The sequence below is a fragment of the Rhinolophus sinicus genome, linkage group LG05, assembly GCF_036562045.2.
Source record: "Rhinolophus sinicus isolate RSC01 linkage group LG05, ASM3656204v1, whole genome shotgun sequence".
NCBI classification, from domain to species: Eukaryota; Metazoa; Chordata; class Mammalia; order Chiroptera; family Rhinolophidae; genus Rhinolophus; species Rhinolophus sinicus.
The window spans coordinates 109,346,761-109,361,684 of record NC_133755.1 but is presented as its reverse complement, the minus strand read 5'-3'; the positions used below and the strand labels follow the sequence as shown (position 1 = coordinate 109,361,684).

Genomic DNA, 14,924 nt, shown 5'->3' with positions numbered 1-14,924 from the left:
ATTCTGTTTACTTTGTTTTCCTCTGACTGGATAATTTCCAAGTTCCTCTCTTTTATCACACAGATTCTTTTTCTGTTTGGTCCATTCTACTGTGAATACTCTCTGACTATTTATCATTTCATTCACTGAATTCTTCAGCTCCAGAATTTCTGTTTGGTTCTTTTTATAATTTCTATCTCTACATCTATTAAACTTCTCATTTTGTTTGTGTATTGCTTTCCTGATTTTATTGCATCATCTTTCCTGTGTTTTCTTACAAGAAAACACTGAGTTTCCCTACAACAGATATTCTCAGCTGTTTATGGGGCAAATCATAGACCTCTACATCTTTGGATCAGATTATTGTGATCCTTTGGTGATGTTGTTTCCTTGACTTTTTATGATACTTTGAGTTCTGTGTTGCTATCTTCACATTTGAAGATGGAGTCACCTCCTTCAGTATTTACTAACTCTCTTTGGGGCAGAAATACCTTTCTTCAGCCCTACCAGAGATTCTGCAGCTTTCTTAGACCTTCTATAGACACACCTGATCTACACTTTTTGCTTCCTCTTATGGCAGAATTCTTAAGCTTCTCTCCAACCTGTAATGCACTAGGCCAAGTGCTGACAGCCTATCTTTAGTTTCCCAAAGGTGGTGATACAGCTCAATTTTGTGGTCTATCCCTAACTTGCAGATACAGGTTTGCCAAAGCTTGCTTTCACTGCTGTACCGCTGCCTTTGGTAGTGCAGATAGGGAGCCACCTGCTGTGTGGGGGATGCATGTGGGATGATGGAGGTACTCATGGCCAGTTGGGGGTATCTGCAGGTGAGGCTTTCCCAACAGCTCACAGGCAGATGTCTTGATGACCTCTGTGATGTAGTTAGTAGGATCCACATTCCTTAATACCTTTGAGAGTCCCATCTGCTGCTCTCCTATCTCTTCCCATCCCTAGTCATGGAGCTTCCAATTTAGTACTCTGTATGGGGTCAGAGAGAGACATGACTCTCTCTGGCAGTGTCCTGCACAGCTGTGGAAGCTGGGTGCTCACTCATCTGCTCTTCTTTTCCCCTGTAGGAGAAATCACAGGCAAAGAAGGGCTCTCCTGGACCTAAGAGGTGCCACCTTGGGTGAGGGGCGGTGTGAGTTAAGACAAGCTGTTTCTCTTGCTGGACCTCCAATGTGTCCAAATTTGTATTTTTTGTGTTCCAGTGGAGTGCTGGAACTTCTCCTCTGGAAACCTGAACTTCCATAAAGGCTCTCTCGAGCATAGATGATGGTCTTAGTCAGTGCTCTCCAGGGCTCCCAGAGGGTCACGAAAAGTTGCTGGAGCTGGTTAATAGGTCACTGTAGGATCCACAGTCAGGACTGAGGTCTGTGTGCCTACTACCTGATGCACAGGTGGTGAGATTCCTCCCGGGTCCCCTGATGTATGGTGCTGGATCCCACAGCTCCCACGAAGTCACTTTTGTTTATGGATGTATGCTGAACTTTTGTTGTGGGTGGGACAAAAACCAGGAACATCTTATGTCACCATGATGCTGACATTATTCTTTCTTTTATCTCTTTAATTAGTGTGGGGCACTGTGAATCATTTACATACAATAGTCTCTATGCTCTAATGTGATTGTGCACTGCACGTGACTATAGAACTCAACAATTTTGGATGACTTAATTTTTCAAGAATCTGATAATCTGCCCTTTCTGAATCTTGATACCAAATAATATGGTTGAACCTATAACTGAACTAACTCATTAAATTGTTCTTTTCAAGCATAGATTGACATTTCCTCTTTTTAGCCTAACTCTTTGCTTTAATATTTGCTTTTACCTCAACAAAGAGAGATTCCATACCATAGATCCACTTCTGTGACTTAGTTTAGTTGTGCTGCCTTTAAATACATTAGCAGACAACCTGTTGACATTACTATAGCCACGTCTGTCTCTGTACAATGAATGACCCTTAGACTGCTTTGGTTTTTGTAGGCTTTGCAATGTATTCTCAGAATACGGATATACTTTATGAGCAAAGTTCCTGTTGAATTACATAAATGGGAACCAAAGGACATAATATGCCACCGTTTCTACAGTTTTTATGATACACAGCAGGGCAGGGCAGGTTTATTATCCCTAGTTAAGAAACATTAGGGCACTTTCTCGTTGTTTCCTAATTACCCCTCCTTGATTCCTTTAAGAGTTAAATAGGCCCTGTCTTATCTGGAATGGGTGAGAAAAGGGAAGCTCTAGCTAAAACCTTTTATTTTTGGCATTTTAGTTTTCCATAAACCTAATGTTTGTCTTGCCCTCCTTTCTTTGCTCCTTTTTTCAAAATTCTGTTCACCAGCTGCTTTTCTGACTATTGAATGTACCTTCTTGTTCCTATTCCACCCAGGACACCAGCTCCATAAAATATTATGCTATAAAGTTGCCTCTGATCCTTGCTATCTCTATTTTGAAAAGTAAAATACCAAGTGGTGAAGAACACCAACTATTGAGCCATACTGCCTGGGTTTGAACCCTGTCTCTGCCACTTACTAGCCAGTAACAGCAAATAAGGACAAATTCATAATCATAGTGGAAGATTTTAACACATTTTTTTTGGTAGTTGATAGCACTAGCAGCCATAAAATCATTAAAAATTTGAAAAATTTGAACAAAATGATTTATAAACTTAACCTAGCAGACATATTCAGGACACTTAACCCAGAATATGCATTCCTACTATATGCAGAAGCATATGCATTCCTACTATAAGTAAAGCAAGTCTCAAAGAACATTAAAGTACTGAAATCACAGAGTGTGTCCTAATCACAGTGAAGATAAGCTAGATATCAATACCAAAAGACAACTAGAAAATTAATGTATTTGAAAATAAATAAACATACTCCTGGATATGAAAGGTTTTTAGTTAGCAAGAGATAGAGGTATGCGCAGGTTACCTCAGGCTGTATGGGATTTTTATAAGGATACTTAGCAAAATAAAGACATCCAGGGAACTGACTCTGAATCCAAACAGCCAGTTCTTATAAATTGGTACGCTGTTATTGCCATTAGGATGTAACAGATAGACTAATGTCCTAATATCACTCTAGTAGCTATTGTTTCAGAAAGAAGCATTTGCTGTCTCCTATTCTGGTCATTTTTCCATTCTCATGTTCCTCTCTATCTCTGACTCTCTCTGCTTTGCTTTTAACCCTTTTTACTTTCATCCCTACAAACGATAATTGGTTAACACGTTGCATACGGCGGGGTTTAAATCTCTCGTGAAGATTCTCATGATCCGTATGCAACGTGTTAACTCATGGCTTCTACTGTCTCATGGCTTTTGCCTATGGTATTTTCTCTCTTGATCTCTGTCACTGCTTACCTAACAGTATCTCTTCTGTGTTCCATGTTTAAATTACTCAAGAGAAATGATCTGAACATGTTAGACAGTCCTTCTTCTAATAGAAAATGCCCCAGATTGGCTGTTTATGCAACAGGCCACCTCAAAAATTACTAGTCTTCCTCATGTCCATGCAATGGATGACTGTCTTTGGGCTAAGCGCCAACCTCTAATTCAGGATTGCAGGGTCACTTGATGCAAAACATAGTAACTTATGGAAAAGAACTGTCTCTGGTCCTTTACTTCAGAAGAAGATTGAATATGGGTAAGCACCCAATTTGTTGGACATACGAGCAAGGGAAAATAGCTAAATTTGAGACAACATACCCAATGTATACTTCATAGTTTTGTTTATATATGTTACATGAGTCAAAAATTTTTATGCAATAGATGTTAGGTTCCCAAACAAATTGTTATTGTAGGTTGCAATTTTCCCCATTTTGCAGTCATGTGTGTATAAAGTAGTTTCTATGGTATCCTCTCATTGACTAGTATATTGTTTCTGTTTATATACATAAAATAAAGGAATAGATAGATTTGTGACTTTAGGAAACCATTATATATGCTAAAGGGAAAAAAGAAACTTTTCTAAATAACCTTGAATCAAAGAATAAATTGCTCACAAGAATTAGAAAATACTGAGGACTGAAAAATATAAAAATACATTACATCAAAATTTGTGAAATGCAGCTGAAGTAGTACTGGTAAACATCAATTTAAATGCATGTACAATAAGAAATGCTAACGTTAATAAGCTCAACATTTACTTATAGAAGTTAATAAAGACAACAAAATAAACTATAGAAAGTAATAAATACTAAAGTCAAAAACAATCCTAATGAAACAGAAAACAAAACATACAAGAGAGAATTAACATCAAAAGTTGGTTCTTTGAAAACAAAAATTAAAAAATGACAAAGTTCTGGTGGGATTGATCAAGAAAAAAAGAGTGAAGGCACAAATAACTAATATCAAGAATGAAACACAGGAAAATCCTACTGATACTACAGATGTTAAAAAGATAATTCAAAGATATTATGAATTATTTGTTGCCAATAAATTAATAAAGTTAGACAGAACAAACTTCTAGAAAAATATAACTTACCAAAACTGATTGAAAAAGAAATTAAATATAGATTTCTCACTAATATTGTATCACCTGAATCTAACCACAAGGAAACATGATACAAACTCAAGTTGAATGGTCTACGCTACTACTGGCCAAAACTCTTCAAAAAAGTTAAAGTCATGAAAGACAAAGAAAATGTAAGAAACCATTCCATATTAAATGTGTCTAAAAAGAGTTTAAAGGAATATGACAACTGAATGCAATGTGTGATCCTGAATTTAATCCTGGAAAAGGTTATCAAACAGGACATTATTAAGACAATTGATAAAATTTAAAAATGGATTGTATATGAGATAGTAGTACTGTATCAATATAAAATTTCCTAAAGTTGATCGCTGCACTGTGGTTAAGTAAGAGACTATCTTTGTTCTTAGTCAACATACCCTGAAGTATTTAGGTATAAATGAACATGATGTCTATAACTATACTATGAAACGGTCCAGGAAAAAAAAAAACAGTATGTATGTATATAATATGTATCTATCCAAGAAAAGAAGGAATGATAAGGCAAATGTGCCATAATGGTAACTTGTGATTCCGATGAAGAGTACATGGGAGTATTGTGTACTCTTCTGTAAATTGTCTACAATATTTTAGAAGCTTTAAGATTTTGTCTTTCACATTTGTCTTTAATGTACGTGGAATTATATTTTACATCACATATTTTTTCCACCTGGATACCCAATTGTCCCAGCATCATTTATTGAAAATCTCATCTTTTCCTTGTCGATCTACATATGCCGGGGTGGAGAGGTGCCAAAAAAATGTATACACATTTTAAGAGATGTTATCTATACTCAAGCAGTAGTTCGTCATAATCAGAAGTGTCAGGACGCTGATGTTAACCACTGTGAGCACCTGTTGTAATTGCAGAAGTCAAACGTGACTTGTATTCATCTTTTGTTATGGGTATATATTGAGTATTATAATTAATACAGTTTTTTCCTTTCTTAAAATGTGTATACATTTTTTTTGGCATCCTCTGTATTACGTCCAAGTATGAACATGTCTGTATCTGGCCTTTCTCTTCTGTTCCATCTACACTAAAATTAAAACCTTTAGTTAATCATAAGACATCATAAAGACATTGGAAAAACCATGAAACGAGAGATCTATTTATAAAACATAACAAAGGACCATTATTTACAATACATAGAAAACTATTACAAATCAAGAAGAAAAAGAAAGGTAATCCTATAGTAAAATGGGCAAATAACTCGAACAGGCACATCATAAAGAGGAAATCTACAAGTACATACCCAATTATACAAAACAGTGCTCAACTGCACCACGCCAACAGAGAAATGCAAATTAAAACCACAATGATACACCATTTTACATCCATCAGATTGTTAAAATTTAAAAAGTTTGCCAATATTAAGAGTTGGGGGATATGTAGAGTAACAAGAACTTTCACACAGTGCTGGTGGGAGTGAAAATTAAAACCACTCTAGTGGTATCATTAGTAAAATTGAAGTTATGAATATTCTATGACACAGGAATTTCTCTTGCAGGTAAATACTTCAGAGAAATTGATGTGCCAGGAAATGTGTACAACAATGTTCATAGCAACTTGGTTTATAGGAGCTACAAGTTAGAAGTAATCAAAATGTCCGACAACTGTAGAATGCATAAACAAATTCTGGGTATATTCAAACGAATACAACACAGCAATGAAATGAATAAACTAAAGCTACTGACGAAAACATAAATTAATCTCACAAATAGAATCTTGAGTGAAAACAGAAAGATACAAAAGAAGACATAGTATACGATTTCATTTATATAGAATTCAAAAACAGGCTGAATAACGTAAAAGGCTGAAACAACTTCTATTATTTAGCGTACATATATAGGTGGTAAAACTAAAAAAATAAGGAACTCATCATCACAAAAGATAGGTCAATGATTACTTCTAAATGCAGGGATTGAATAGAAACTGGAAAATCATATAGAGTACTTCTGTGGTGTTCACAATTTTCTATTTCTTGATCTGGGTGATAGTTAAAAGGGTATGTATTTTTAATTATTTGTTAAAATGTGCATGTTTTATGCACTTTTCTGATTTTGATTATATGTTTTATAATTAAGAAAAAAAGGAAAAAGAAAATAAACATAATGTTTTTGAGGAATTACTAGTAGTTCAGGAAAATTAGTGTGCATACAGAGCACACAAAGTGGTGAGACTGGAAAGGTTGTCAAAGGTTTAACATCTCAAAGCCCCTTGACATGCTATACAATAAAATTGTACGAAAATTTCTGCATAAAATGCATACTAGTCTTACAGAACACATGTATGTCTAGACTACTCCTCCTACCCTGCCAAGTTCATAATACATGCTCCTAAACGAGGTGAGGGAAGGAGAGAGGAACAAGGGAAAGGAGGAAAAGTTGGAGAGAGGTATTCTATATTAGTTTGAGATGGCTTTCTAGTTCCTGATTTCTGTTCCTAGTGAGACCTGGCTGTAATTCCTGTTCTTGGGTTCCAGGGACTCTCCTATACATATATTTTCCTATTTTATTTACATTTACATGTAAATACATCTACATGGTTTCTCTTACTGGCATGGGTTGTAATTAAGACAGGTCATGTGCTCAACTACACTGTTGTATTAACTTTAGAAATTGAACAGTAATAATAATATCATCATATAAAAATTATCAACATGCCCTGTTTCCCCGAAAATAAGATCTACCTGGACAATCAGCTCTAATGTGTCATTTGGAGCAAAAATTAATATGATACCCAGTTACATTATATTATATGTTATGTTATGTTATGTTATGTTATGTTATATTATGTTATATTATGACCCGGTCTTACATTTTAGTAAAATATGATGGGGTCATATATTAATTTTTGCTCCAAAAGACGCATTAGAGGTGATTGTCCAGCTAGGTCTTATTTTCGGGGAAACACGGTACTAGGTAAAAATCAGGCTTTTTATTCATAAGAAATTTCTAACGGTAAATGATAATACTCATTAAAATGCTCTAATGTTACTTTTCTTTAACTTACCCTCAACGTATGGTGCTGTTGTGCTAACAGTAGTCTTAGTTGTTCATGTAGTGTTATAACTTCCAGAAATTGTCCCCATAAAGCCATTAGAAGTGAGCACAGTTGTGCAAGATTCATATTTATAAGTTCTGCCAGTTCATCAGGATTTTCTATTTTCTGAAATGACAAGAATAAAATCTTCACTGTTCTGAGACTTATCACAACATATCTAATATACTATTGAGACTATTAACAGAAAGGCAAATTACACGTTTTAAAAGGACACGTGCATGCACAGAGAGACCAACTGACCAATGGCTTTTCTGATTTGACAGTTACTGTAGCAATTTCCAACAACCAAACCAATTATTTCATTATCTGAGATATCTTATAATTGCAATAATGTCAAACATAGTCCAAAATTACAAATCAGGATTCTACAGAGTATGATCAACTCCAAACACTAAAATACTGGGAATTTTAAACACAATGTACAAATCATGAGTGAAAGCTATAACATTTTTGAAAGACAATGAAATCTTAAAACAAGACTTTTTCTCCAATCAGCTAAGTAAAGTACTTAAAGGATCTGTAATTCCTAAGAAAGGACTGGGGTACTTTCTAAAGTACTGCTTTTCCCTCATGCCTATGTTCCTAGGTTCTATTTTGCTTTTGGTAATTCTTTTACAGAGTTGTCAAACATTTCTTTCTTTCTCTTTTCTAACAATTCATTCCTTCACTGTTTATTGAGCACATTTTCAATGCTTGGGTCTTCATTCTACAGATACAAAGAGTAATATGAGAAGCTCACAATCTAGTGAGGAAAGAAAAGTAGGTAAACAATTATAATATGTTCTTATGAGTGTTCTAATTGTGGTATTAAATTATTCCATTTATTTAAATATTCACCTAAACTGATTATAAAAGTTAATAGTACTGAATAGTACTATGAAACACAGAATCTTTTAAAAGGACTTTGGTTTTTTTGAATAAAAAAGAATTTCTGAACAAAAAATAATAAAAGATTATAAATCAGAATGCTTCTATTTTGGAAAAGCATTTTTATTATGAGGGCAGGTTTTTCTTTAATTCACTGAGGCAGCAGTAAGTTTTCAGGCAGATATCTTGCTGCAAAAATTTGTCTTCAATTGCTAGTAACACTAGGAAATCTACCTTCAATATATAGATAGATGCTGATTTCATTTCCCTATCATAAAGAAGGTAGACATAGTCTATTCAGGTTGAAGTTGAAAGTCACGCCCATAGTTTCAGTTATCATGTAGATACCAAGGATGGTTAAATTTCTATCTCCGGATCACATCTCTCCTGACCTCTAGACTCATTACCTACTGAATGACTGTACTTGGACATGAGAAGCAAGTTGCTAAAGTTCAACTTGTCCCAAATTATACTAATTATATTTCCATTTTCCCTTTCTAAAAACAAACAAACCCCACAAACCCCCAAAATGTTGCTTTTCTTCACTCACCCCAATCAAACTTTCATTTATCTACCTTAACTTGGAGAACAGATTAAACAAAAATTCAGCAAAATAAGTAATAAGGGAAGGCATACTGTTTTATTCACTTTTGTGACTCTGGTAGACAGTAGTCACTCAATAAATATTTACCGAATGAATGAATGACTAAAGAATTACAGGCTTCAGAAAAGGAAAAAGCTCCCAGAATTTATGGACAAACTCAACAAACACTGACAAATTCCAGAATTCTAAAATGGAAGCTAAGCGAGTGAACATATAAATATTGATTCATCAACATATAATAAATCTACAGATGTGTTTTGCCCCAAGGAATGGTTTATAAATGTATTAGAAATGAAGCTAACAAGTTTTTCATTTGTCTTTTAAGAATACACAGAAGATTAAAATACAATATAAAATAAGCTGAAACCTGAAGTATTGTTCCAAGAATGGTTTAAACAAAGTTTAGAAAAAGAAGACTTAGATAAACATTTGACAATAAATAGCACTCTAAGGCAAGCAACACTGTACCTAGTATCATCTACACACAAATAGAAATAACTCTCTTGAGTAAAGTACACAAGTCTTTTTTTTTCTTTTTCTGCAAGCAAGTCTATCTAGATACCTTGTAATTACCAATTTTATTTCTCAGGGATCATGGCACCACAGTTCTGATAGAGGATTTTAGTATTTTCATTATTGGGAAAGCACGCCTTCAAGTATAAATAAATTACTCCTCTGGGTTACATAACTCTTTACAGTAAGTCTTAAAATGTAAATAATAAAATTCTTTTTGTTAAAAAGAAATCAGAAGTTTGAGAAGACATTTTATATGTATAAATGTAGGAATAATAAGATCTTATATCATAATTTTTGAAATACTATTCATTATCTTGTTTAAATGAACTATATACTTTTTCATAGCATTCACTGCTCTTGATTATAAAATAGATCTTACTTTAATGGACTTGGAAAAAGGGGAAAGCAAAAAAAGAAGAAAATAAAGTTCACTTTAGTGTATAGGCTACAACTTTTTTCAGTTATATAAGGTAAGAATTATATACAGTTTTATGCTATTTTCACTGAATATCACTATATGAGCATATTTCTAAATCATCAAACACTTGTTGAAAGCATCATTTTTTAAGGGTGTACAACAGTTTTATTTGTTAAAATAATATAAATTTTCATTTCCAAACAATATAATTTTACAAAAATATGTAAGTTTAAGTGATTTTTTAAAAATTTGTCCAGAAATTGAATAAACTAATAGAATAAAAAGCACACTTTTCATCAGTTAATTGTCTTGCTATTTCACTTATATGCCGAATAATATATATGTTAAAGATACTGCAACTTCATGCTCAGGTCAAATGTCTTTTGATCAACCTAAGTTGTGATTCTACCATGATTAACAACTTTATCTTTGCATTTTAGGCAGGAAAATCAATTAATAAGTTTTCTTAGAGAAAATTTTTAGAATAGGAAACAGAATCCACTCAAATAACTTGATAATGTGAATTTTAAAACTCCAAGTACCTTAACTTCTTCACATAGTTCAGTAAGCCGAGCTTCTACATCCATCTCCTCTGAAAGAATTAAAGAGTAATTAGAGGAAGTATTTCAATGTTAGATCTGAAAACTATTTTTGAAATTACATAAATAAATTAAATTACCTTTTAAAAACCAAAAGGTCGAGAAATATCTGGACTATATTCATTGAATTAAATTTCAATATACTTTCATAAAAACATTAATCACGTAGGTAACGTCATAATTATTAAATTCTATAACTGATTGTTAAATAGAGTGTTTCAGTTCCCATAAGACGCTAACACACTCAGTGAAGAAAAAAATTGACTATATACCTAACATAACTTACACAACTGCATCATCACAGAAAGGACAAAACATATAGTTAGGTTTTATTGCATTTCATATGTTGTAAATTCTAGTAAAGCTTAGTATTTTGTGTTACATGTGTACATGCCTTTTAATAAAAGTTATTCCTAAAAAATTTTAATCAAATTAATTTTTATGTACAAAACATATTTAAAACATACCTGGAATACAGGATATATAATGAAAATGAATGACAAAATCCTTTTCAATAAAAAGTTTCTAATTTAGTTTAATATTCAGTTATATATAAGATAGTCTAATGCTAAGGGAAAATTTTTCTATACAATTCTGATTTATCTAATGTATGCTACAACCACCTATAAAGGGATGTACAGATTAATTTACAATTAAAATGGTAATATTTATAAGGGGCTCTAGAAACCCACAGAATTGAAAGATTGGCTATTTTTTTTCAGGGAAGGAATTTCCCTAAAGTCTGAAATATCATGTTTAGATATACTTAATTTTTAATTAGAAATCAAACCAAAATGAGTTCTCCTAAAAGAACTATAACAGCATAGTTGTGATCACTCTCTTGTTGCTGAAAGGGCATTTCATTGAACATTCTCACACAAGGGCAAGAATACATTCTGTGACATCCCTATATTCACTCATTCAGCTCACTATCTCATAAGGCAGACTGAACGTTTACTACTTGATAAAAAGAATGATAAATATTTAAATTTGATAAAATAAGCAGTTATAATTATGTGGTAAATACAACTAAATATGAGAATAACAGATACTCTATTGGTAACTAAAACCACTAGGACACATATATTTTGTAATTCACAAAACACCCAAATAAAATTGTATTTAGATATTAATATGTACCAAGAAATAGACCACAAATTAGTCAACACATTGATAACTAAAGAAATCTGCTAAGGTTTCACAAATAATTTTATGTCCAATAAGTCAGTGGCTTCAAATATTAAGTTTACCAAAATTAAAAATATCAGCAGCAGACCCTGTATTAAAATCATAACTTTCATATGCCAATATGTGTTTTCACATTACCCACGATCTTTTCCTATAATAAAATAAAATCAGTAAAGTTACTAGCTAAATATCCTACCTATGAATTTTTTAAAAATGAAAACATACTTTAAAGTTATGAGTTTTGATACATTTTTCTAATCTTTACATACAAGATCCTAAGAGCATTAACTAGTGCATTTCATTAGGGCTAGTGAGAGTTACTTCAATGTAAACAACATCTTAAACAATGTTTAAAAGCAAAACTTAACTTCAAAATCTTTGAGTTGAAATGATTCAAAATCATTTAGAAGTTTTACTTGAATTTAAAATTCTATTTTAATTAATTTTTCCTTTTAAACTAACATATACGTATATCTATACAATTTTATAGAAATGTATAAATGTGAACATTATCTTACATAAATTCTTTCTTTAGCTCCTACTGGTAATCCAAGGTTACAGCCTAGAACATATCCTTCCTTATTTTTCAAATATACATACGTTATACATATATGAGTTTTAGAGTCATTGTTTTACAAAAATGGGATTGTATTTTACACACTTTCTGCAATTTACTTTTTTCCCTCAGCAGTATTCCATGGAAATTTGGTATATAGCCTTAAAGCATTGTTAAATGGCTGCATAATATTCCTTGGCGTGAATGCCTCATAATTTCTTCCATATTCTACTCTTTGCCGAATGACAAGCATTTATCTTTTTTATCAGTGTTTTGCCACTAAAAACAATACTGCAATAAATATGTTTGTATAAGTATCTTTACATACTAGTACTCTTATTTCTATGATATAGGTTAACAAAAGTGGGGTTGCTAGGTCAAAGGGTAAATGTATCTTAAATTTATTTTCTAAATCCATTCATCCATTCATCTGTTCACTCATTCAGCAGATATTTATAACATAGCTCAGAAAATTCCAATACAATGGTAGCTACTAAGAATATAAGATATCTCAATAAAAGTATTATTTAGTTAACTTCATTATGCTTTAGTTTTGAATCAAGTCTTTTCTTACCAACCAAAAACTGGGCCCTTTTTATCTAGGCCTTATTATATAAGCAGCATTCTGTAAAATTATTTAGAATGCTCATATGTAAATTGATAGGCTGACAATACCATAGCTTAAATGAGTATTTTTTATTGCTAAAAAGAACACTAACACATGTCAAAAATGACCAAAATATCATACTATGAATTCTTCAATTTTACAGTTACTTTATATGAGACTATATATAAAATTATATTCCAAAATAACGACCATAGTAAATCTTCAACATTTCTTTTTTCTTCCTGATAAGAAAATCAGTTTCTTTCTTAAGTTTTAGTGAAAACTAACCCAACTTAAGTATTTCTGAGCTAGCTTTAATCTGAGAAATCTTGAGAAAGATTTTGTCTCCTTAATTTCCTTTTGTTCATACTCCTAAAAACTAAGAAACATTGGGATTTTATTTTATTTTTTATTTCCATAGCTTTTTATAACTTTTTAAAAATGTAACTGTGATGGTCTAATTCAATGTAAAGTAAAAACTCAATATACTTATAGAAAGACAGTACATTAAGTTCTATTGCTATTCAAGAACAAAAATTAAAACATACAGTGAAATATATCAATAAAATAATGAGATTAAAATATTTCCTTTAAAATATCTAACGTATCTGGATAGTGGTAATTTGATACTATTTTGATTTTTAAATTTAGATCAATAAAAATATTGATACAAAAAACAAAACCAGATACTAAAGATATTTCTATTCTTTATTTCTGTAATGCATGAAATCAGCTTCAGTTTTTAAACCACATTTCATTATCATTAACCCTACCCAAAGATAAACTGACTTTGAATAAATTTAAGGTAGTATCATTAAACCAACAAATTTTGGCAATAATCATAGTTTCCAAAAACTGCTTTTTGCAGGGACTCATAAAAGAATATGAAAAAAACCAAATAAATCTTTGCATTTACCATTTCCAGTTTTTTAAAAAAACTTCAATATTACAAATTAATTAAAATATTAACCAAAGTTTATCTACAAACCAAACTGATTCTAAAAGTAAGTTTTTAAATAGAGGTGGTAGAAATATACTACATTCACAAATACATATTGATGAAATTTGACACTAATTTACAGCAAAATTTCATACTAATTAAAAGGGATTATTTACTTAACCTATTTGTAAACGTACCTAGACTGGTGTCTTTCTGGGTTCGTGGCTGTTTTCTTCTGAGAAGGCGCTCATAAAGGACCTGCATGTTGGCCTTGGCTAGTTATAAGGATTGCACACAGCACTAGTTACTAAACTCCTTTTACAACAAAATTTAGTAGAATTTTCCAAGTTGTTATTAATAGAATTAGCATTGATCTGATAGTGGAATTAGATTAGAACACTAAAGCAGAATTTTTCAGTTAGTTAATTAGCTTATTAGAATTACAAATGATGTACATTCAAGTTTATATTACTTTGTTCTCTTTTCTATTTAAATGTATGCACCACTCAACATTTCATAACCCGTATTTTATGTTTTAATTTCTTAGGCTCAAAATTTTAGAGTTGGCAGGGATCTCCGAGATCAGTTAAGTCAAACCCCTGCTTTTATAAGTGTAGATACTAGGGCCCATAAAGGTTTAAACACTTGCCAAATCCTAGATTCCAGAACTTGTGACTCCCATTTTCAGTAAGAGCTCCTTGCAACAAACCAGTATTTAAAAATATATCGAGAAAAAAAATGTACATCATTCATCTAGGAGAAAAGAAAAAGGCAAAAGCATAAAGGAATTCAAGGCATTATTTTTAAAAAGGGACTAGAGTTTAGAGATATTTTTCAAAGCACGGTGGAGTTCAAAACTTTTAAATATATACTTATTTGAAAACTCAAGAAACATGCTAAATAGAAGGAAATATAATACACCCTCTAATTAAGAACTACTTTAAGTTTACTTATTAAAACTAATGAATATAATGATGTTTACTCAAGTGTTTTATGGAAATATTGTCTAGTGTCTATACAGTTTAATTTTGCTAGGATAAAAATAAACAATGTTAATAGTTCAGAAT

At 31.9% G+C, this 14,924-nt stretch overlaps 1 protein-coding gene across 16 annotated transcripts in view; it reads right to left on the bottom strand.

The window, feature by feature from the left end:
- FAM135A (family with sequence similarity 135 member A) overlaps positions 1 to 14,924 on the bottom strand; it is a 461,750-nt gene that overhangs the window by 32,229 nt on the left and 414,597 nt on the right. For 10 of the 16 annotated variants that reach the window (XM_074333158.1, XM_019749326.2, XM_019749331.2 and 7 more), the window contains 3 exons: positions 14,055 to 14,132; positions 10,510 to 10,559; positions 7,512 to 7,667 (listed from right to left, as the gene is read on the bottom strand). In XM_074333158.1, the coding sequence (XP_074189259.1) occupies positions 7,512 to 7,667; positions 10,510 to 10,559; positions 14,055 to 14,132 (284 nt within the window). Of the gene's footprint in view, positions 1 to 7,511; positions 7,668 to 10,509; positions 10,560 to 14,054; positions 14,133 to 14,924 lie in introns of those variants that run through there. The other 6 variants (XM_019749327.2, XM_019749332.2, XM_019749336.2 and 3 more) reach the window with 2 other exon arrangements.